General features: G+C 38.0%; 1 protein-coding gene across 1 annotated transcript; it reads right to left on the bottom strand.

The window, feature by feature from the left end:
- Window positions 1-454: 454 nt before the first annotated feature.
- Window positions 455-16,775, bottom strand: LOC139741307 (deoxynucleoside triphosphate triphosphohydrolase SAMHD1-like). Its single transcript, XM_071651895.1, has 11 exons — window positions 16,429-16,775; window positions 10,212-10,372; window positions 8,732-8,909; window positions 6,872-7,021; window positions 5,965-6,174; window positions 5,050-5,141; window positions 4,078-4,134; window positions 2,614-2,806; window positions 1,967-2,077; window positions 1,086-1,199; window positions 455-904 (listed from the first exon to the last, which is right to left on the bottom strand). Exons 1-11 carry the CDS (start codon window positions 16,441-16,443, stop codon window positions 455-457), a joined length of 1,731 nt encoding a protein of 576 aa, XP_071507996.1. The 5' UTR covers window positions 16,444-16,775.
- Window positions 16,776-25,983: the final 9,208 nt, after the last annotated feature.

A 25,983-nucleotide genomic window follows, 5' to 3' on the forward strand; every position in this document is an offset into this window, starting at 1 on the left:
ACACATTATATCATTAATAACAACAGAACTTTTGCCATGTTATCAACGCATCAATTCAGCTATCTTCACTGTTTGACCATCCTTATGAAGGAGCTCAACACCAAAGGCATTCCTCGCAATTTCCTTATTATTTGCTGTAACATCGAGATGGGAAGAGTTTGAGGAAGAAAGGGCACAGAAAGTTAGGTTCACAGCTCCATGGCTCTTTGGCAATGATAAACGAAAATTGCCAATTTCTCTACATGCTTTCAGCCTGTGGAAGCTCTAGTTGGCTGAACATAAAACAGAGTCGTAAAGTAGCGTCAATATAAAATGGAAAGTGCGGTGATGATTAAGTATTGCGGAACCATAAAGAGCCAATAATTCTGTCTAAACTTCCCCTTCCCTCTACCTTGCCACTTACCCCGGATGTAAATCGATGGTTACTACGCTATATTATGCAACATGTACAGATCTAGGAATCCTCATCAAAGTCGAGCTTTTTAACAACGGTTACACTGGCTTCTGGCTCGCCACTCTCCAGGGACCCTGCCGCTGCAGCACCGTTCTGATCGGAATCGGACTTGGGGTCCATTTCTGCAGCTGGACTCGACCGGCTGTCGCTGCTGCCCACGCGGTCTTCAGCACTGCTGTCTCCCGATTTCAAGCTCATCGTCGGAGTCAGGCTGGGGATGGGACTAACGGCGCCCACGGGGAGACTCGGCGGAGGCGAGTGGTTCGGAGAGTTGCTTAGAGAGAAATGCTTCAGCGGGGTCAGGGGTATCTCTCGACGTCGGAACAACCGGCGAGCGCTTGCGTAGAAGTAGTTCGTGGCCTGCTTCAGGACCGATCGCTTCAATCCCGGAACTTTAGAGAAGATCCGTAGGGTGACGTCTTCAAATTGTTGGGGCAGATCGGCTGGTAGCTGAAAAAAAAATGCAATCACAAGTATAAGTTTGCTGTTGACGACTACATGCTGAAATTTGTAGCAGTAAAAACTGATACATGTACAAATAAGTCTGCACGAACCAAGTATGCACTAATTTTAGGCGAGTAGGCCCACATGGAAAATGTATTACTTCTCCTACCACAGTGGTTTTATCTACCTTGTCTTCTTGCAGGAATCTTGCCTTCACTTTACTGTTTTCCTGCGACTTCTTGTAGAATGGAATATGCAGGAGGGGATTCTCGTTTCCTTGGCCATAGTCAAAGTGAGACACCTGTTGGCATAAGGGGGAAAGTTGTTTTTATTTTCCTGTTCAAGTTAAGTATGCAATGTAGAAGAAAATACATATACAATACGAAGAAACGGAGGATTGCCCATTCAGTCGTATTTACAAAGTACAACTATTCTTCCCTGGGGTACCACATTTACCATAGTAATAAGCATGAAAAAAAAAGATATACTCAATGGAAACATTTACAGACAAGCAGTGAGAAATGTTACAGTAATTAAAGACAAAAAAAGTAAAAAGCAAGAGAAAAAGTATCTGATGCTTCGTTTGATATACAGGGCATACATAATTTTGTTTCTCTTTTATCAAAATGCTCAATCTGAATAATCAGAGAATTGCATTACAAAGGATCTTAAAGTTGGTATGCATTATGAATTTCATTTGGTAGTTGATTATGCATCAATATTCCCCTCTAAAAAAAGTCATTTTATAATTATTGGAATTTGACTTAGGTAGATTCAGATTCTTAATTCACTCAAGGATCTGTCGCTGGGGTCGATGACTATATTTTCATAATCTGCGTTTCACTGTAACGAAGTTTTCCGTTGTTTCATTTTCGCGTAAGTGGGGTAATTTAGTTCGATTCCCGTTCTCTATGTGTATTTCGCAAATTCTTAATTTGATCAGACAAGTAAATTGATTCAGTGTGGTTATGGGCGACAAATCCTACCTGTTGGCAGTAACTCCGTCGTAAAGTGTCTCAATTTTGACAATTTGCACATGTTGATAACAGAATGAATCTAATGACATACCGCGATCTCCAAGTTTTCGGAGCGCCAAATCTTTTCGTCCGACGACAGACTGTCTTCATCATCGTCAGCCACTACACACTTTTTGATGTCAGCCGGGTCGATGGTGCGTAGCTGAAAGGTAGTAAGTGATTACACTTTAACGTCAATTGATTTGAGTTTAATACATCAGACCTTTTAAAAAATAATCCTAATTTTTTTTAAAAAGCCCACTAAACGTTTTCTGCTGTTTTGTTTTTTCCTTTTTGACTACAAGTTTATCAGTTCTAAATACTTTGCCCCGTTCTTTTTGAAAACATACCCATGAAACATGAAGAAAGTACATTTGTATAACTGACCGATTTTCACAGTTGTGAAAATTGTGCATTAAATTCAAGATGCAGTCAAACGCGAAATTGACTTTACACGAAAGTCGAAAACAGGAAGCTGAGTGTGTGGATGAGAATACAGTACAATGTATTGTATTTAGATAGACTTGCAGTTAAATATGTTTTGTAATGACTCGTAAGCATTATTTAAACCAGATCTTGTTAGTTGTTCAACTATCAGATTTGAGGGCTTCTGTAATCTGTGTCACTGAAATTAAAAGCATTAAAAGTAGAAACGTAATAAGACAATGCCGAAGGAAAGGAAAGAGAGCATTTGTCTACCACTTCTGCGGCGTGTTGGATTTCAACGATGCACTGGTACAGTTGCCGATTGTGAATACGATCGAGTATCTCCCGCGCTTTGACCATGCCCTTCTCCGACGACCTCGAACGCATGATTTCGTGGATGACGCCATCGTTGACCTGACAAAACGCTTCCGGGTCTTTCACGCATTCTAGCAGATTGTACTCGGTTCTGGTTAAAAGGGAATGATATCAGAGATACAGACTGACATATGAAATTGCGATGAAAGTGATTACTGCTCCACAACAGAAGTATAATTGCCAAGGTCAAGAACTTTTACTCCGTGCAGCAGTGTTTTGCCGTATATGCAAGCTAAATTGACAGTCTGCATGGGGTGTCAATATTGATTATGATAATAGTGGCCTCTTACATGGCCCTAAATTCCGTCAAAAATGATGCTCATGTCGCTGTTACTGCCCAGCATGAACAGTACATTATACGACCACAGGAGAATTAAATACGATAACTTATTTGAACTAATGAAATGGTTGCAATTAATAAGTTCATAATGAAAGACGAAGGAGGGCACAGTGACATCAAATAAAGCACTTTTTAATCTTATCTCCATTTTTTTTTTTGTTTCGCACAGACTTCTTTTCATTCATTTGTATATTTTGTTTTCCGCTTTATTTCTCCTTGGCATCCATGGTTGTTCTTTCTTCCATGTTTGATTAGTAACGTCAACCTATCGCTGTTGTTAACAAGTACATTTACTGCCTCAGGAGACCAACGTATTCCATGTATGGTCTGTTCCTAGTCTTTCATGATGCATCTCACTATACACGTTACCTTTAGAAAGTCGCGGTCACGAGAACAAAGAAAACCGCAAAATGAAGTGATGGTGGCCGAAAATAGAAACCTGTTTGCTTGATCGAAACCCTGATACTTCAACTGCGTCCTATTGGAATTTAAAGTCCCAGAACGTTTTGAAATGTCTTGAAATTTAGAAGCATGAGGAAATCGTTGCTCTGTTCAATAGTCCCTGCTTTCACATGCTTGACTGCTTCTTGCTAACTTTGTGAAATCTGGATCTTTCAGTATGCAGCTTTATCACAATTGTGACATCAGAAATGAGCTCGTTCGTATATCTGGTATAAGCTCTGAAATGACTGAATTCGAACTCCATTTCCACTGAAATAAAATCATTTTGAATTGAATTGAATTGAATTGAAAAAAACATGTTGAAAGCTAAAACTCCGTAAATATAAACAAATTACGGCAATGATAAAACTATGTTTGGTGAATTCATCAGGATTTCGAGATGACAGGATCCGTGTGAGGTCGAGCGATTGAGTCTTATGAATCTCAGCTTATGGTCAGACCGATATCTACTGAGATTCATCAGTGTTTATCAACCGCACAAAATAAGGTATGAATGGCGGCAATATTCAAAGTGGTTTGCAGTGGAAACAGAAGAAGCCATCTTTTCCAAAGAAAGTTACCCGTTTCTCCCCACAAATTTGAGGTGTTCTGACGCGGCGAAGAGGGCATCTCTCAACCTAAAAGTAGATAGACATACATAAAACAATTCAGGTAAATGAATAAGCTCTGTGCTCTTAATTGAGGAATTGTTCAGATTTTTTAAAAAAAATGTGAATACATCAACAAAACCTTGTAAGATCTGCACAGTATTCGCCCTACATGAGAGTGCAATTCCATAAGTGAAATCAAATGGGTGCAAGTGTAGAAATTTCACTGCTTCGAACCTGAAGTAAACTTTCACATGTTTAGGGATACTTGACGCAATTCAAATTCCGTGGCGGATCCAAGGGGAGCGCACCAGGTGCTTTCCTTTTTTTTTTAAATAAAAGAAATGAAAAGAAAAAATGGGGGCGCGTGCGCCCCTTTTAATTTTGTAGAAGCACCCCCCCCCCTTTACAGAATTCCTGGATCCACCCCTGAAATCACATGAGGTAATAATATATGTACCCCTAACAACTGTCTCTTCTTCAATTTTTTTTTCTTATTAACTTGGACATGGTAAGGAATTGTACTGTAAAAGCCCATAGATACCGTTTAAGTGTTACTATCGTATCATGCAACTACAATTACAATCAACCTGCTCAAGGCGAATTGCATCATTCCTACTTTATCCAATTTTTTTTTTTTTTTTTGCAGCGTAGATTACGTAGATGGTACAGTATGTATTGCTTCACGCTTACACAAATGCAGTACTCATTGTACGTATTGTCTACTGATATACAAGTGCCGCAAAAGAAGTCGAAAAGAAAAAAAAAGTTTTGTTGTCTGTGTTTATATCATACTACATGTAGTTGCACACAGATGGACAATTGACAGAAGGGCAGAATAGCAGCGGGAGATCTGGATATACAATGCATTTTCCGTTGTTCTATGTAGGAAATAGTTATAAAAGACACACTTTTCTTTATATCATTTTGTTAAAAAATATTTACATGATTGCGATGATGTTGCTGACCCTGTGTTGGTACGAGGCGTAGTGGAGGCGGCGTCTGGTAAGAAACATGTGGTTTAAGTCGCTGGAGACCTGAAGGAAAAACATCATTGGAAGAATGGTTAAAATATTGAGCTTTGATCGATTGAAGAGACAAGATTGATGTATTGACTATATGCCTGAAGCCGTACCTCATGAGATTTCGAAATTACCTCAGAGTTTTTATGAGACCAGTCGGGTTTCAGTGGGAGATGGATTAGAAAACATTCTTCCATCGCAAGGTGAAACAGGATGACAGCACAGGAAAGGAGAAAAAGAAAGTAAGAAGATAGATAATGAACCACGACAAATCATCAAGGAGATCAGAAAGGTAAAGAGGGGGTCATCCCGCAAGACCGACACCAATGAGTCATACAGCCCACGAGTTCGACACTATATAGGCAAATAAAGCCCTTGAGACCGACACGAGCTTGTGTAGGTAAAATCAGCCCACGAGTTCGACAGATACAACACGGGGTTCAAAGTGTCGGTCTCGTGGGCCTTGTTTGCGTAGTGTCGAACCCATGGGCTGTATGACTCGTGGGCTGTATAACTCGTAGGCTGTATGACTCGCGGGTGTCGGTCTCGCGACGTGCACCCGTAAACAGGAGGGTATCACTCAGGTTCATTGACAGTTTGTGTATATAACACTTGCTTATGAAGAAAATACATTAATTCACATTCTTCGTCTCTATTTACAATTGCATTTAGATTGTATCGAATATCAAAGAAAGAGAAATTGGAATTACAAGTACTACGGTCCCATAGTTTCATGTTAGAAATGTATCAATAGTACATGTACCATGACGTGAAGTGACACATATACATCTATGCACCATTAAGCGTTGTTAAGTTTTTAAAAAAATGGAGTAAGCACCTTGTCTCTGAAACACAGCTCCCTCCTCATCACTCCGCCTCGACGTTGGATGTCGTAGACCCGCACGAAGGGGATGATGCGTTGAAAGTCGAAGGCCGACTTCATCCCGAGGAAGAGAGCGTCTCGAGCAAAATAATCCCACTTGTCGACATCGACTCCGTTGACGCTGTTGTTTACGATTTGGTATAGGTAGAACTTGTTCTCGCGGATCTAAAAAATATGACATTGGCGCTCAACAGTGCATGTCAAACCATGGTGCTACGAAGTTTATTCCTACAGACTGTGAATTGTGACGACATGCCACTTTCTCATTCCAGCACATACCCAAATTCAATCCTACAAGTTCAAGATGGTTGACTGCATGGCTTGAGAATGGTTCTTTTATAAAGTAACTGTTATCGTTCTGCCCTTTTAATTCTGCCGCAAGGAAATAAAGGAATCTTTATATCATGGATATAATTGAGAGAATCGATCATTAATTCTTTGTCGTCTAAAACTATGAGACTGGATCGATCAATTATTGAAGCCCTTATGTAGACGACGGTTTGAACAAGTTTGGGCGTTTTCTCTAAAATGTTTCAGTAGAACTTCAACCTGGCCATTCTTGGATTAACTTGGGGAAAAAAAGAGGTTCCATGCTTATTATGTGTATTTCAGTAGTTTTCATTTTTTTGGGTCTGATCTTTGTTGAAACACATCATCGGCACCGGGGAGTTGTTGACCGAGAGTGCAGTTTGATACCGCTAATGGTGGAGAAAGTGGTGTCTGAGGAGAAGACCAATTCTTCTGTTTCGGTACGTTTTCATTTATGCGTTTGTATAGTAAATTAAACAGGTACAAGAAAGGCCATGCATCTTTAAAGTCTTTATTGGGATAGCACTTGATGTCAGTAGAATGTAATAATTACTAGTTTTTGGTCTGACTGTCTGCTCCTTCCAAGGATGAGCTCGCAAATGAACTCCAGTTCCTGTTGGTAGATACCGAATTCCTGCATCTTCTTCTTCAGCTTGTTTTTCTCGATCAGGTACTCGAACACGAGCACGGACTGCTCCTCATGCTGTATCAACGGAAAGCAAAATAAATGTAAAGATTGTATGCGTATCTACAAATTACTTGACTGCATATGTAAGGGGGGGATTAGGTTTAGTGATTTGGGCCGACTACTAGGGACTAATTAGGAGGTCATCCCACGAGACCGACACCCACGAGTCAGTCACACAGCCCACGAGTTTGACACTGAAGAAAGGCCAATGGGTCATACAGCCCATGAGTTCGACACAAGCAAATAAGGCCATGAATTCGAGACTATATACGGTATATAGGTAAAACAGCCCACGAGTTCGACATTAAAACACGTGGCTCAATGTGTCGGTCTCGTGGGCCTTGTTTGCTTAGTGTAGAATTCATGGGCATATGATTCGTGTGCTAGGTATATTTAGGTCATAATTATAACTTGTGGCCTGTATGACTCGTATGGGCTGTATGATTCGCGGGTGTCGAATTCGTGGCGTGCACCCCCAATTAGGACCTATTTACGTATTGCACAATAAAGTAATAATCTCTTTAGAGTTCATTCCTTCAGTAATTCTAAAATTCTGTCATTCCGTCTCTTTGTCTTTCAGTCACGCTGTCGCTCTTTCACAAGAATGGAAAAGGAAACCCTTGACCAATAAGACCAAGGAATCATTGACCGTTCATCCATTAGGTAAATTTCTCTTGTCCTGGGGCGGATATATTGCAGTATGTTTGAAATGCTATAGGTGAGGTTATACGTCTAAAGATCGAATTCTAAGTCGACATTAGACGACAGAAGTTGTTAAGTTACATTAATCATTTAAAGTACTCTGAAAACACATAACTTCCACTTTCACGGCAGTTTTAATTTCTGTTTCATTGCACAACATTTCGGCATTTGTCACAAATTCCTCTGCCTTATGTACATGCGGAATATAAGTTTAAATCGTATATTCTATTGACTGCAATGAAATATCGCAGCTCAATCGTTTGATATCGTATGCTGCAAGTTAACACACACACACATTCCCAAAGGAATTTAAACAAAGCGGCCTGCCATTGGCGAATATAACGAAATGATCCACTATCCTGATAGTCATATTCATCGTATACCCTCATCGCTAACTATACACATGTCGATTACTATTATATTAACCCATTGAACCCCCGGGGGATTTTCTTGCAGAAATTATCGTCTCCATTATGTATTGTTATTCATATCATTATTTGAGAATGATAAGATACAAAAGTTCATTACTTCTGCACAAGTCAGAATTAAAAACGTTTGCTAAAATTTGCCCTTTTCAGTGAAAAACGAAACTTTGAAGTTTTCTAAAATGTGTTGCCAGTTTAAGAACCAGTTATTACTTTAGCAATTAAGTGACTTGCGATGAAGCTGTAACCAAACAATTGTATAAACAATGAAGGGCTTATACAATCGATTAAAGCGATCTCTGTTTCTTATTCTTCCATACGGATCACTACCGATGAATAGTAAAATTTTGTTAAGTTGTTGTTGTTTTAAATGGAAAAGAAAATAGAGATAATGGAACCTTATCAAAAGATAATTTGCTCCAGACAATACTGACATAAAATCGGATCATAACGAATTTCAAGCGAAATCAAACATTATTATTAGATAAACAATATAATGTCTCCACGAGGGAGCTAATGATAAAGGGAATGTAAAATGTAGTAAGATATTTGACGAATAGACAAATCACCAATTTTAAAGCACTAGTTGCTCTCTTACACGCCATTTTCTTCCGTTCTCATCAGGTGGAATAATGTTCTCGAATGCGTGGGAGAATGGACCATGGCCGAGGTCATGACACAGACCGGCGATTTCCACGCAGGCAATCTCATTGGTTTGGATGCTGGGTTCGTGGCGCTGTAACGTTGTGGCAAGTTTTCCCGCCAAGTGGCTGACACTGTAAGGACACATGCCAAAGATAAATATATGCAGGTTTGTCAGGGTAGAACATGTTCTCCTTTTTTAAAAGGTTCACTGTCCAAACCATAGATCACTAAGTGATTCTTTTACAGAATAAATTGCTTGCTATACGTTAAATACACATATTCTGTCGTTATAGCCGCACATCAACTGCGCTCAGTGAACGCATGGACATATCAGGATCCTAGTTTTTAGTTGATAGCAGTATCTAAAGTAGGATTATGTTTGCTTTATTTTTAGTAACATCTGAAATGTTGGTTCGTTGTCCAATTCATAACGGATATTTGCTTCACATCAATATCTTTATATTACTATTACCATTGTCAAAACTAACATTAAAGGTATGGTACTCTCTAAAAAAGAAAGAGTGAAAATGTTCATTCTTGAAGAAGTGAATAACAGAAAAGAGTGAGTTTCAAGTGAAATTAGAGTGATTTTGGAGTGAAAATGTTCATTTTCACTCATTTTTGAGTGACCTCAGGGATCACTCCAAGATTTTCGAGTGATCCCTGAGGTCACTCCAAAATGAGTGAAAATAGATATTTTCACTCAAAATTCACTCCAATTTCACTCAAAACTCACTCTTTTCTGTAATTCACTCCTTCAAGAGTGAACATTTTCACTCTTTCTTTTTTAGAGAGTACAGTGTTGGTTGAAATGGGGCTTGAGGCTTCCAACGTTTTTCGATGATGATTCTTTGAGATATTGAGAAACCTCTTATGAGATATGAAAGAGCATGAAGAGGAATACAAAATTTATTTGATGAAAATTGCGTTTGAATTGGCTGAGACATGCAAAACAAAGCAATCCTGACAAACCAAATTTTATTAGAATTCCTTTGTTTTACTTTGTTTGGAGATATTTCTGTCATTCCAAAACCGATTTTCATGAAATAATTAAACCTTTAATTTTTGCTAGAATTGTGTGCTTTTTAACATTTCATGAACTGATTTTAAGGATCTCGCAAAAAGTTAAAAGTTGAATCCTCACCTCAACCAATACTGTGCCATCCCTTTAAGAAACATCGTTTGAGAATGATATCAATAAATATAAATAGGGGCGTGGGGTAAGAGTTATATCAGGGAACGGATGGCCGACAACGTACAGAACGTTGTGTATTATTCGAATTCTATGCTTTGCCTGATATAGCAGCAAGTCAAGCATGTAACCTAGATACCAAGAAGTACTAAACTGTCGTTATACTTGGAGCATTTAAAGAAAATAAATGATTATCGTCATGAGGAAATCGGCTTCTTTGATAATTCTATAGGCGAAATACCCTAAAGAGTGGTCGAAACGAGTGTGGACCGCTCCTGGAAACACGTAGCAGGTGCAGCCGAGTTGCTTGATGTATCTCAATCGCTGGAATTGGGGCGTGTCGATAATCCACTGGCAGTACAAAGGCATCTGGATGCTGCTGTGTACAGGGTCGTTAAATACCTGCAAGCCAAACACACAAAAATTGAATGTCTGCGTGCTACCTCGTCAGGATTGATATTTGATATTTTTGATATATTTGATATTTATTCATTTCTGCAATTTCATGACAAACGTGATATACGAATACATTTTTCTTTCGTAAAAATAGGATTTTTGAAGAAAAATTAATAAACTTGATGATTACAAAATAGTGACAATTATCTAATACAAATTACACGGTACATTAATGATAAAGAAAAATATTTAAAGGTACAATCAAAGGGGAGCAATTGCAGAACTTTACACATCACATTCATTTCCTTCAACCTAAACTTTAACCAAACTACATATCTTATTAATACGTGTATACCCAAAGCCCAGTCCAATTGCAATTGCAATTGCAATTGCAGGTTGGACATGATCATGAATGAAAACGTGTCACAGTTTAGAATCATCCCGGTTGTTGTTGTTGTTGTTCATTTCCATCTGTGAAGATGGCTGGATAGCCCATATTCAGCTACACTAAGCTGGTCTTCCATGGGGTCCAGTTGGATGTGGGGTGGGACCACTTCACCGGGTTAGACACCCTGCTCTTTTCGATGAATGAATGAAGCGGGATCTTTTACGTGCATGAGCTGTGACTCTCTCATACACGGGACCTCCATTTTATGTCCTATCCGAGGGACAGAGTGTTTTGCCTCTTGCTAGAGGGGACGGTATGTTTACACACAACATTGCTCAGTCCAGACTCGGGTTCGAACCCGGGCCGCGTGATCGTGAGGCAGACGCGCTACCGACTGAGCCAACTCACCGCCCTTTGTGTCATTATCTTCAACGTGAATATTTATTCCACAAATGCGTCATTTTGGATGTTTATAAATACATTCATCTGTCACCATATTCCAGCACTTTCTGTATGTATACCGTGAGTTGGATGTCATGGCATATAATATGACGGTCATAAAGGCCCTAAAGAAAGTGATCAGTGCATAATGATTATCATTACAGCCGCCGTTTTGGCCGTGGCTGTTTTCTTCCATAACTATAAAAGTAGAAGTCTCGTGAACTTCGACAGCCCACCGAATTCTAATCACATTTCATATTTCACAATCACATGCTCATATTTGAAGTAATAATGTAATCTCACTGGTAAATTACATCTGGTACCCTGAATACATTTGAATAAACTCGTTTCACTTTTTAAATCAACTTTCGATGGTTCAATAAACATGACATGAAGCAAAATCTTGGATGCTTACCCTGCTTTGTCATTAGTACACTGCAAAAAGTCCGGTGTTAAATAGTGAACACCGAGCTGGTGTTAAATTTTCGGTGCTCATTTATGGTAACACCTCTGGGTGTCATTTTCAAATATAAAACTGTTTTTTGAAGAGTTTCTTAGTAACTGCACTTCTTGTTGATTTCTAATTTAAACAAGACGATCAAGAATTATTCATTAAAATACTAGATTTTTGAAAAAATGTGAAAATAAATTTACACCACAGTAACACCAGCTGGTGTGGTCTCTTATTGAAGATGGACGGGTGTTAAACCATTGATATTAACACCAACAAATATCAAATCAACACCATGTGGTGTCATTTTTGAATTAACACCAGTACAGTGTCAAAATAACACCAGGTACAGTGTCAAATTAACACCACGAGGTGTCAGGTGAACACTTTTCAACACCATCACAGTGCATTTTCTACACCTGTGGGTGTGGTCCTCTATTGAAGTTTGATCAGTGTTAGATTTAACACCCATGGTGTTAAATCTAACACCGATGTTTTTACAGTGTACACTAATAGCGATATCAAACGTCCTTCGACGTGTTGTTCGAAGAGGCGGGAAAAGAAAAAACTTCACGGCCAACAGGTCTAGTGTTGTTTTTCCCCCTTTCCCTTACTCAGCACATTCATTTTAATCAACCTAAAACGTAACCAAACTACATATCTTACATATACCTTAAATCCAGTATAAGTGTCGCACTATTAACCCTGATGTTGCGCCCCTGTATCAAGTTCTAAACACCGTATTTTTGTAAGTCTAATATTCTCATCCAATTCTCGCTTTCACCCGAAATTAAGAAACAAAGCAATCGATAACATCCCTTTTAAGCACTATATTGATTTTATTTTATTTCATTTCATTTGTTCTTTGTATTGCATTGCTTTATATAACTTCAACTATTATCAACTCGATTAAAATTATATTCAAATACGGCTTTACACCGTAAAGTTATTTTGAATAATTTCAACAATGTTCTTTACATACATCTGTAATACACATGCGTTACATCGTAATTTCGATACAGAGCCCCCCCCCCCACCAACCCACCCCCCCCCCCCCACACACACACAGACATGTATCCAAAATTGCGCTCATTTCAGTTACAATGTGGAATGAGAGTAGGCAGTGAGTGTGCCCCTCGAACTATCAAAATATCAATTTCCGTAATCTGAAACTTATTAACGCACTAAACCTTTCCTCATTGATTATTTTCTCTACCAAATAAAAACAGGTTGCCGCCAATGACTTCAGTGTTTTCAGTACAACAATCTCAAGCTACTCAACAATTAAGAATAAGAATAAAATTTGTTTTGTAGCAACCAATAATGCAAAACATGAATTCAATGTCACTATCAAGTATTCTGCAAATTACTGACAAGTGCACTCCCTTTTATACCTAAACGATCCCATCCCTTTTATACCTAAACGATCCCATCCCTTTAAGTACAGTGTGTATACATTTAACTGAGTGGATTCATGGCGTCTAGCCATTAGTTTCCAGCCATTATAAGTTCTTGTGTCGTGGGGAAAACCCGGTGCTTCCATATCTCTTTTACCAATTATTGCCTTGAAAGTGTCTTGAAAGCAACATTGTTCGGGTGCACGTCACGAGACCGACACCCACGAGTCATACGCCCCACGAGTCATACAGCCCACACGTCATACAGCCCATTAGTTATACAGCTCACGAGTCATACAGCCCATGAGTTCGACACTAAGCTAACAAGGCCCACGAGACCGACACATTAAGCGCCGTGTTGTATCTGTCGAACTCATGGGCTGTTTTTACTTAGTGTCGGTCTCATGGGCTTTATTTGCCTAGTGTCGAACTCATGGGCTGTAGGACTCATGAGCTGAATTACTCATGGACCTGCTTTCAATGTCGAACTCGTGGGTTGTATGACTCGTGGGTGTCGGTCTAGTGGGATGACCCCCATTTTTCATGGCTGTGTGTGCTTGTATGTATGCAACAGTGTCTAATATTTTGTTGTAGTTTACGTCACTGCTGCAGCTCATCCCGTAAACAAAATGAGAGGCATAACACCGATAATACCTAGAGCAATCTGCATAAAAAAAACGAGGTAAATAATGGTAAATATCTAACATTTTTTTTTAAGATTTCGAAATAATTATTGTCTGTTTTGCGATGATTGTCTGGGTGTAAGACAAAGGGTGCAATGAAATGGAAAGAGCGATTAACAGCAGTTCTCAAAAGAAGAAAATCAATATTATGTCTTTATTTGTCAGAAAAGGGTCAAAGCGTTAACACACCATGAACCATGGAATAACATTGCTGTCATTTTACTGCCATCAAAATGTATGGATCACTAGGTTGATACTTGTTAGAATTTTCTAAAATTGTCCCCTTGTATTCAAACACTTATTTCCAATGTTATTCCAATTTCATCTTTAGTGTGAGATGCCCACTCAAAGGTAACCATGATACCATATAGGCTCTATAATATGTGCATCAGTGGTTAACCTGCATTTCTTAAAAGATAAAGTATGTTCACCTTTGTCTCTTATTTGACAGCGAGGCATTAAAACACAAAGTTTTGATAAACATCTGTAGTAACTACTTTGTGTTTTTCCCCTCATGTTGTTTTATTTTGATTCTCAACAAATCTTGCAAGGATTGTTTTCTATTTTGCATGATTACGTTATTTCTGTAAATAAATGCGTAGGGCCTACAATAGTTTCGCTTTGAGTCAATGGTAGTATCAGACAGTGGTGTGTTATGATAAAAAGTCTGGTGCCAGAGGCTGTGGCTTCAAGAACCTGAAACCTAAACTATCTGAGAATTAAATTCACGTGATTTTAAGTCAGTGCTTCACAGAGAAAGAGAGGAAGGCAGGTTGCCAAGGCAGGTTGCCTCACTACTCGACTGCAGAAATTCAGTTCATGAGTTTTTATACCCCAAAATTGTTCGATTGGAATATCAAAATAGACACATCTGGCTATAGGTCGTATAACAGTAGATAGTAGCATCAATGAAATCTTGAACGGTTCATGTGTATATCGTCGGCCTTATGACTTAAGGGCCTTAAAGAACCTCCACTGTTATGCCAAAAGGGCACTTATAGTGTACAAAGTCTATGGTGTTAAGGGCCTTTTGGCATTACAATGGAAGTGGTTTAAGGTCATTTTAACATTAGACCGACGATATGTATGCATATGTGCACGTATGTATGTTTGTAAATATGCTCGTTCATTGTGCAGTAACGAGCGGCCATTTATCTAAGCCGCAATTCCACACCATGAAGTTTAATAAGATGTGATATATTGAGTAAATTCAGACGGAGAGAATGGCATATTTCATCACAATCTGATCCAACCGGAGCGAATTGAATCTATTAAATTTCAAATCATTTCAAATCAAATTTTATTTCCAATATCACATTTTGTTGTTTTTATTATAATTTCAAGTAAAAACAAAAGAACAATGAACTACAATACATAAACATACAGATATTAAACTATCCATTCAAAATTATTGTACACTCTTAAAACATCCGAGTCAGAACTGACCCGGAACTGGGTCCGTTGGGGTCACACACCGTTCCGGGTCAGAAATGATAAGGAATGGGGTCAGATATGACCATTCAGAGTCATGAATTGGGTCAGGGTGACCCCATTCGGGATCTTCATGACCAAATTCCAAGTCATTTCTGACCCGGAACGGTGTATGATCCCTACGGACCCAGTTCCGGGTCAGTTCTGACTCTGTTTTTTTTTTAGAGTGTATTATTAGAAAAGAGAGGCCCACGTGCGGGAGTTGAATACGGGTGCGCGTCACGAGACCGACACCCATGAGTCATACAGCTCACGAGTCATACAGCCAATGAGTTCGACAAAAAGCTAACAAGGCCCACGAGACCCTGTCGAACTCGTGGACTGTTTTTACCTAGTGTCGAACTCATGGGCTGTGTGACTCGAGAGCTGTATGAGTCATGGACCTGTTTTTAGTGTCGAGCTCGTGGGCTGTATGACTCGTGGGTGTCGATCTTGTGGGGTGACCCCGTTCAATACATTCACACAGTCATGTTCCAACAAATCACTGATTTATATTCACAGCCGCATGATGGTCGAATTGCAGAAGACCAGTGATAGTGACATTGCCTCACAAGTCTAGAATTGAACACTGCTCACAGAACAGAGTATAGAGTTTTCTTTTTCATATCCTAGGTGTCTACTTTTCAAATATCAGTAACAGGTGAATTCAAAATTACTTCATCTAAAACAGGTGCAAAAACAAGCTGATATAAGAGAAGAAGTACAGGAAAAAAGAATGGCTAGTTATTTAACAAGCAACCAACCTAGGCCTATCTTGTGATATACGAAAAAAAAAAATGTGAGCTCATTTTCCATGAAGAAAGTCTCTAATTCTTACCTATTGTTTTGTCAATTGTTTAAAAATCACCGTACTCGGAAGAGAGCTATTACAGTGGAGATGATATAAGTGTTAGTGCTCATTATTTTCATGTTTCCTGAACATTGCTGAAGGTAAACAGAATATATCTAGACATCCTCACCCGGTGGGCCATCTTCATTTTCTCGGCTTCTGCTTGCTCGGCCCATTATAGTTCTTTGTATGCGATAGATTCCAAATTTGGTGTCCCGTCCCTTCTAAGACGTTTTCTCAGTTGCTTTAGAACTTACTGGCTATAAATAATGTGATGTCTACATCTATAAACAACATAATGGCAAAACTGAAATTGGCTCCCCATTATCTTAATAACTCTAAGGTTCGAGACTCTTTCGAGATTGAGATAATCTTTAATTACCTTCGGGCAATCCATTATGCAAAGTTAATGGTCGACGATCGCAGTAGGCCGCTGCAGTTCAGCACAGTTTTGTTGTTTGCTGCTGTAGTTTCCACTATCTACAGGTCACATTAAATATTTCACGTATATTATCACTGGATCCACATCAGGCGATGATAGCGGGTAAGACTAAAGCAATATGATGCTTTATGTCCCAACATTACGCGAATAAGGTCATGTCATCAAGGTGTATTCCGCCGATATTTTCCCGTAAATCAGGTAGCGATGAGAAAGTTGGTTGAAAGATGCACACACACCTATGCTAAGGATGGGATGTCTGCCTCAACTCACGTGATGCTATCATGTGTGTGGAGTGGTAGTGGGCGTCAAGAAATGGGCGTCGAGATCTTAGTCAGCCTATTAAAAGACAGGCGAACTTGATGGAGTCACTTCTTCAGCTAACTGCACGTAAACTAAGACGGACACTCAACTTGGACGCTAGTCAGATCTCTAAGGCAGTAACTATTTTGTGACGTAGAGATAAACAAGGTGATGGTGGTGGGGGAGGGGGGATATTTTCGAAGAGTGGCCGTCAAGTGTAGCTATTTTTTATTGCGGTTGTGGTTTCACATTAATATCAGTGAGCTATTACCATGATGAGGATCAATGAACTACTTTACAATACAAGACTATATTCACGATCTTTTACAGAAACTGAAAATATAAATATCGTTTACCACTGAAGACAAAGCATGAATGCATTGATAGCCTATTAAGTTTAACCGTAAAGATATGAAAGGCTATACATAAAGAGTACATTAATCAATGAGTTATCAACGACAGATTCAAGTGGAAATCTGTAATTTTTACAGATACTATAATTCGACCTTAACCCGTACAGGGCGTGTACCACGCCGCGTATAAAATCTCACAGAATATAAAAGTCACGTGTTGTTCCCTTACGCCGTAGGCCTACGGACACAACAAATGAATATATTCTGTAAGATTTTATACACGTGGTAAATGTCTGACATACGATGTGATAAGCAAAGGTTAATTTATCTTCTTTTCTTATGATAATAGACGATATATCTTTTTGGTATGAAATGGACCAATCGAATCATTAAGACATGTACGGAAAACTGAAACTATCTATGAGTTTAGGGTCATTTACATCAAACATCGGAACATCTGTGGATAATTTATATTCTGATATATTAATCCTTCAATATTTATTCCCGTGGAATAATTTGTGATTCCTTTCACATGTTGCATTTAATCTGACTTGCTGCTTTGGCACCAAAAGAATATGCATGTGATTATTTGTTTGTTTTTGTCATTTTGAATGATCCGTTCGAACAATTATCTCTCTTACCTCTTTTCTCATTCCACACAACTAGTTGTAGTTACTTTTCATTGCTTTTCCTCCATTTTTTTCTTTGTTCTTATAAAAGGGTCTTTACTCTGTGCAGCATTCCTTTTCCGTTGGATAACGGTGTGTACATATTTTCTTTAATATGATGATTCTATCCTAAATGATTATCAATTGTTCCTCTTAAGAAATAAGCGTGATCCTTTTTGTGTGATAATAAACCACAAATCTTGACATCATAATCAATTTCGGATTAACATTGCTGTGTACAGCTAGATAATGCACCGTTTGTTATACCGATATTGAGAGATAATCGGTTACATTTAAACCATGATTTTTTTTTTTTGTAACCAATTTGAAGTTAATTCATAAATGAGTTTATCACAGTTATTATAAGAGGCTAAAACATTAGTGTCTTCCGCAAACATGAGAAAATTAACAATCTACGATGAATTTACGATATCAGTTAACAACAGAAAACACAAAATATTGAGTCTTTGGGGAGGACTCCACATTGGATATTTGACATGGATCAATCGTGATCTTGTATGCATACAAATTGAGTAACTTTTAAATCAAGAATTAGTTGGAAGCCATGAATACCATTATTATCTAATTTGCAGAGGAGAATTTTATGACGAGTGGTATTGAAGACCGTTTTAGTTAAATCTATATAGGCCTATACCCGCCAGCAATGTGCTCTTTTTGTAAATGTTGTGTACATTTTTAACTGTCAATTTGCAAAATCAACTGAACACTTTTCTAAAGTTAAACTGAAATTGACTAAGGATATTGTTGACTGTCAAAGAAGAAACTAAACTTCAGCGTGTGCAGTTCTTTACAACTTGTAAAATACATGTCAATAAAAAGATAGGATGATAATTTGCTACCTGCGTTTTATTGTCTTTTTAGATTATGGTGGCACTTTGCTCATAGACATACTGGTTGTAAAAGAGAAGAAATGGGATAAACTTTCTGTTTGAGTAACTTTGTCCTAAAACCATAATATTGGTTGATATGATTTAACAATAGTTATGATTTATGTTGTTTGATTAGAAATATGACTGTAAATGGACGTGATAAAAAAAAAATCACAAAAATGAAAATCATCACAATGTAGGGCTGTCTTTGAAAGTAAATCAAGCACGATGGATAAAAAAGTGGGGTAAAATAACAAATCAAATGCATTTGCACAATTATGATTTAAAGAGATCGTATAGTTTTGGTTGAGACCTAATTTCAAGTTTCTAAATTTTTTTTGTTGAGAAAATGAGAAACCTCCAATGAAAGATTATGAAAGAGCATTCAAGTCTATGAGGAATTTAATGTTTATTTGACGAAAATTGGTTTTGAAATGGCTGAGATATCCAAAAAGAGCGATTCTTATAAAGTGTGGAACCCATACTTTACTGCGATTGTTTTGTTTTACTTTGGTTTTTAGATGTTTCAGTCATTCCAAACCCGATTTTCATCAAATAAACTTACAATCGTATGCTCTGTACTTTATCATAAGTGTTTTCTTGGTATCTCGCAAAAAGTTAAAAGCCCAATTCTCATCTCCACCAATACTGTACCATCCCTATAATAGAAGTATTGAAACAAGTTCAGCGTGAACTTGTTCCAATACTTCTGTCTAAAGCTCTTCCTTTGAGGATATCGAGCACTCTTCATAGAAGGATAGAATTAATAAGTATATATATATATATATATATATATATGTATATATATATATATATTTCTATCATAAAAATGAATAGAGTGCATTTATATAGCGTATTTTCCATGTACATGTTCAAGTGCGCTGTTATACAATTACTAGAAACAATTAAATGAGTTTTTGGATGTTTTTAAAGACGTTGAGAGAGTATATCTTTATATTTAATTTCCGTTTGTCGTCTCAGTTCTGTCGCTACTTTACTTATTACTTTCAGTGTTGAATTCGTATCGCCCTTAGCTTGTTGCAGTTCTTGGGAATAAAACATCAACTTACGGTAGATTTACAAATTGTTGTTTAAGGAAGCTTGTTTTGATGTTGTGCGACCTATCATAATTTCGTATATTTGGTCTTCACATTTATAATTTATATAACTGAATACGGGTTTTTATGTTATTGAATATTCTCTGTGTCATCCAAGTCTTTTCCGCGATTTTTTTTTTCACGACTCAAGTTTTGCCAAAGGTATATTCTTATCATGACATTGCATTTCCTTTATAAACTTTTCATATGCTCTGTTAACATCCATATCTTCATAAACATTCAACTACTGCTCATTGCGCTGAACAATCATTTGAGGCCGTTATATTTTCAATATTTTGCTTCCTATACATCCTTCTATTGGTTTGGTATTATTAGTACTTGGAAATTCTGTGTAGAAGTTTTGAAGCCCTCACCTAGTGCTATCACATAGAGCAAACGGAATCGAAATCGGGATAGAAATGGCGAAGGAGTAGCATTCTGTAGCAAAATGCACAATATAGGTCAAAAATCAAGGTCAAAGGTCAAAGAAGTCAAAGGTCAAAATTCTGTGTACAAGTTTTGAAGCCCTCAACTAGTGCCATCATATAAAGTGAACGGAATCGAAATCGGGTTAAAAATGGCGAAGGAGTAGCATTTCGTAGCAAAATGTACAATATAGGTCAAAAATCAAGGTCAAAGGTCAAAGAAGTCAAAGGTCAAAATTCTGTGTAGAAGTTTTGAAGCCCTCACCTAGTGCCATCACATAAAGCAAACGGAATCGAAATCGGGTTAGAAATGGCGAAGGAGTAGCATTTTGTAGCAAAATGTACAATATAGGTCAAAGGTCAAGGTCAAAGGTCACGACTGAAATTCTGTGTAGAAGTTTCAAAGCTCCCATGTAGTGAATAAGTGTGAAGGTATAAGAAAACCTGGCCAATGACAGGATTCATTGTGATAAAAAATACCACAAGGATTACCTTTATCAAAACTGTTTTCTTAATCCACCTCTCATTTATTTTGCACGAGCGCTATATACGCACCTATAATGTTTTGCTCACATTCAAAAAGGAAATGACAATCATAAATTTTGGATTAAAAAAAGACAATGATCATTCTGTTGTCATCGCGAGTGGTAAACAAAGTGAAGAAATAGGCAAATAATGCATAAAGAATAAATGTCACTGAACTGTATCAAAGTTCATGCTGTATGAAACTACATATTAAACAAGGAAAAGTAGAAATTACGCGGTGCGTAAAATATGTCCCCGCCGGAAGTAGCATTTAGTATCAAAATGTACTACGATGTATATAGGTCAAAAGATCAAGGTCAAAGGTCAAAGAAGTCAAAGGTCAACATTCTGTGTAGAAGTTTTGAAGCCCTCACCTACAACTGTAGTGCCATCACATAAAGCAAACGGAATCGAAATCCGGTTAGAAATGGCGAAGGAGTAGCATTTTGTAGCCAATGTACAATATAGGTAAAAAATCAAGGTCAAAGGTCAAAGAAGTCAAAGGTCAAAATTCTGTGTAAAAGTTTTGAAGCCCTCACCTAGTGCCATCACATAAAGCAAACGGAATCGAAATCGGGTTAGAAATGGCGAAGGAGTAGCATTTTGTAGCAAAATGTACAATACAGGTCAAAAATCAAGGTCAAAGGTCAAAGAAGTCAAAGGTCAAAATTCTGTGTAGAAGTGTTGAAGCCCTCACCTAGTGCCATCACATAAAGCAAACGGAATCGAAATCGGGATAGAAATGGCGAAGGAGTAGCATTTTGTAGCAAAATGTACAATATAGGTCAAAAAATCAAGGTCAAAGGTCAAAGAAGTCAAAGGTCAAAATTCTGTGTAGAAGTTTTGAAGCCCTCACCTAGTGCCATCACATAAAGCAAACGGAATCGAAATCGGGTTAGAAATGGCGTAGGAGTAGCATTTTGTAGCAAAATGTACAATACAGGTCAAAAATCAAGGTCAAAGGTCAAAGAAGTCAAAGGTCAAAATTCTGTGTAGAAGTGTTGAAGCCCTCACCTAGTGCCATCACATAAAGCAAACGGAATCGAAATCGGGTTAGAAATGGCGAAGGAGTAGCATTTTGTAGCAAAATGTACAATATAGGTCAAAGGTCAAGGTCAAAGGTCACGACTGAAATTCTGTGTAGAAGTTTCAAAGCTCCCATGTAGTCCTATCATATAAAGCAAACAGAATCAAAATTGGCTCATAAATGACAGAGAAGTAGCAAATTGAAGATTTTGATCACACACGGACGCACACACGGACGGACGGACGGACACACGGACACACACACGTACGGAGCCCATTTCATAGCCCCCTGCTCGAACTCGTTCGGCGGGGACAATAAGTATCCCTTTCAGTCTCGTGATAACACTATACACAGTACTATTATCTGTTATGCACTCCTTAAACTATACCGGTGTTTGTGTGTGTGTGTGTGTGTGTGTGTGTGTGTGTGTGTGTTGTAAAATCCTGGGCCATTCATCCCATCAAATTGTAGACCTCTTTCAACTGGTACCGTTTAGCATGTCTTGTCTTGTACAGTTTCTTTTTGTATTTGTTATTGTATAATAATGTTATAGAGACCATTCAAAATTCCATCTTTGGCTAACCCGAGGTACCAAAAAAACAAACCAAAACAAAACAACACAAATTAAACAAACAAACGAACAAAGATAAACAACTTGAAGTCACAGGAATGAAAGAACACACAGAAAATTTTGAATCAAAATTGCCATGGGTTAATGTACATCAGTTTATTGACATTACCCTGAATTGCATTTCCCTTAATAACACTTAATAACAAATTTCGTAACAGTGTGATGAGGAACAATGATACATCTACATAAAAACTGTGGTGAATTGTATTAACAATATTATATCAAAATTTTAAAAAGGTGATGGAATAACATCTAGTAAAGAGTCAATCTGCACATAAAAACTTTAACATTGTGTTCTGACCGACTCTACCAATAACTGACACATATTCTAACTGACAGGTCTTATAAAAACATTGGAAAGAACGCAGACCCAGAGTAACTACAAATAACTCATTCACAGGCTACAAAATCCTCACTGAAGCTTACTCATGATCAAGGAAGCAAGTGCTTAGACATGAAACATTATTCCCTCTAGAGCAGGCTTATTTTGCAAGCAAACTTCAAGCACTAAATGGCAAATGGCCAACCCATATGCGTTGCCTCTCAGCTATTGCAAGACCCTATAAGGTTAAAGGTCCTATGCAATGCAAATGCATTTTGATTTGTATTGATTTTATAATACCCTGATCGTCACACGTGTCACCAAAGGAATATGTAACAAGGACTGTTGCTATAAACAATATTAAACTTTTAGCTATGCCAAGACCAATAAAAAGTAGAAATTACGGGGTGCGTAATATATGTCCCTGCCGGAAGTAGCATTTTGTAGCAAAATGTACAATACAGGTCAAAAAATTCAAGGTCAAAGATCAAAGAAGTCAAAGGTCAAAATTCTGTGTAGAAGTTTTGAAGCCGTCAACTAGTGCCATCACATAAAGCAAACGGAATCAAAATTGGGTTAGAAATGGCGAAGGAGTAGCATTTTGGAGCAAAATGTACAATACAGGTCAAAAAATCAAGGTCAAAGGTCAAAGAAGTCAATGGTCAAAATTCTGTGTTGAAGTTTTGAAGCCCTCACCTAGTGCCATCACATAAAGCAAACGGAATCGAAATCGGGTTAGAAATGGCGAAGGAGTAGCATTTTGGAGCAAAATGTACAATACAGGTCAAAAAATCAAGGTCAAAGAAGTCAAAGGTCAAAATTCTGTGTAGAAGTTTTGAAGCCCTCACCTACTGCCGTCACATAAAGCAAACAGAATCAAAATCGGGTTAGAAATGGCGGAGTAGCATTTTGTAGCAAAATGTACAATATAGGTTAAAGGTCAAGGTCAAAGGTCACAACTGAAATTGTGTGTAGAAGTTTCAAAGCTCCCATGTAGTGCTATCATATAAAGCAAACAGAATCAAAATTGGCTCATAAATGACAGAGAAGTAGCAAATTGAAGATTTTGATCACACACTGACGCACACACGGACAGACACATGGACACACACACGTATGGAGCCCGTTTCATAGTCCCCTGCTCAAACTCGTTTGGCGGGGACAACTACAGTCAAACCTGTCTATAGCAGCCACACAAGGGAGATGAAAAAAGTGTTCATTATAGATACTGGCTGCTATAGACAGGTTCTTTAACATTTGTTTTCACTGGTTGTTACGGCAGGTAGCGCTATGGACAGGTGGTCGCTAAGACTGGTTTGACTGTATGTATCATATATCTCATGATTTAATTTTTGTTTCTACTGTGGACCATTAAATTTTTGTTCCGATAACATGTACTTTTGTATGCCAAAAAACAACAACAATAACAAACAAACAAAGCAAACTTCCAAACCAACATTCTGTCAACGGCATCATTTGTCAATCACTACGTAAGTACTACATGATTAACCAAAGGTACTGGCATGCACCTTCCCTTCATAGGCTGAGCATAACTTCCATGCTTCCATGCAATGTTTTCACATTAGCACTTTTGTAGTGATCAACAAATGATGTCCTTGAAAGAAACATGGTTTGGAAGTTGTTGTTGTTGTTGTTTTTTTGTAGGCATATCCGAGTAGTCTAAAGAAAAATAGTAGAACAATTATTATAGAAGATATGGCACATAGGGCCTACATGGATGTTCCTTTGGTCACATATGTGATGTTGAGGGTATCATGTATCAACATAAGATAACATGCATTTGCACTGGATGGGTCCTTTAATAAGGGGCACATCCCACTCCTCCTGGTGATGTGTCAATATGCCAACCAGGTAGACAAGCTGACAAAAGACTAAACGGGGCTAATTGTGCTTTAATAGAGCGAGGTCAGACAAGAAGAAAACCATCATAGTTTGAGTGAAAGAATACATAGACACATTCCTCTGGATTTTGCAGAATACACAAACTTGGCACTCCAATGTGCACATGTTGGCGATTTAAGGAATGTGGTGCCCTGTAAATGATGAGGGGGTATGGCATTCAGGGGCAGCTCCAGGAATTTCGTAAAGGGGAGGCGCCTTTACAAAATTAAGGAGGGATGCAAGCCCTCCCCTATTTTTGTTCTTTTTTATTTCTTTAGTTTTAACAAAAAATAAAGAGGGGGTGAGCGCCCGGTATCTCTGGATCTGCCACTGGCATCTGCCGACTGCACTGTGAAAGATCACTTCACCCCCATCTCTTTCAAATTCATCCACCTTATCCCACAAAGGACCTGTTTATTGTACGTAGAGAACTGTTTACTTCAATACTGGATTTGATGCTAGTTGTACAGGACTATATTTATCAGCAGTATGCTATGTCAGTTCATCCTGTTTTACATTTCAGTCGTTCTAATGGCCCAAATGAAAGGGTTGGTGTGGTTCTGGTTGAAATGGAGATTTAGGTTTTAATTTTTGTGAGATAATTAGAAACCACTCATGTAAAATATGGAAGAGCATACCATTCTAAAAACAATTCAAAGTTTATTTGATATAAATCGGTTTTGAAATGGCTGAGATATCCAAAACCAAAGAGGTCTTAAAGAAAGGTGAGTCTCATCTTTAGAAAGGACCACTTTGTTTTATTTTGTGGATATCTCGGCCATTTAAAGCACAATTTTTTATGAAACAAACTTTGAATTGCTCCCAGAATCATATGCTCTTTGATATTTCATATAAGTGGTTTCTCATTATCTCACAAAAAAATTACAACCTAAATCCCCATCTGAACCAGAACTATACCATCCCTTTAATCTTCATCCTACAGTAGTTGTACATCAAGCAAAACTATACATGTATCTAACAAAACTCCGCATCAATGTCTGGACCTCATCTCCAGCTTTGATTTACCATCCTGCTAACACTAAATACAAAAATAAGAAATGCAGGGGAACTGTAACTGTAGAAAGTCTTGAAATAAACAAACTCAACAACTGCTGGTAACCTCAAAGACATGATATTGTATGCATCCAATCATGTGTACATGTAGTTTCGTTAATAAAAAAAGCTACTTGTAAGAGGAAGTGGTATGCACAACATTTATAACAGTACATACATAGTATACATCTATCCTTGTTTGCTGTACAATGCACATGCTAACTCAACATCACTTCAGCTGCATGTAACAACGGCATTGTTCAAACATAACATGTGTATGTATGTACATGTATTTTACCATG

The sequence above is a fragment of the Diadema antillarum genome, unplaced genomic scaffold (genome assembly GCF_040938485.1).
Source record: "Diadema antillarum isolate AM-2024a unplaced genomic scaffold, OU_Dant_1.0 seq00000919_RagTag, whole genome shotgun sequence".
Lineage (NCBI taxonomy): Eukaryota > Metazoa > Echinodermata > Echinoidea > Diadematoida > Diadematidae > Diadema > Diadema antillarum.

What these genes read in the sequence shown, in the direction of transcription:
- LOC139741307 (XM_071651895.1), bottom strand. An exon ending in AGCTGTGTTTCAGAGACAAG is followed by an intron (nt 5,142 to 5,964) that starts GTGCTTACTCCA and finishes TTTTTCCTTCAG; the next exon opens with GTCTCCAGCGACTTAAACCA. An exon ending in TCCAACACGCCGCAGAAGTG is followed by an intron (nt 2,078 to 2,613) that starts GTAGACAAATGC and finishes ACTACCTTTCAG; the next exon opens with CTACGCACCATCGACCCGGC.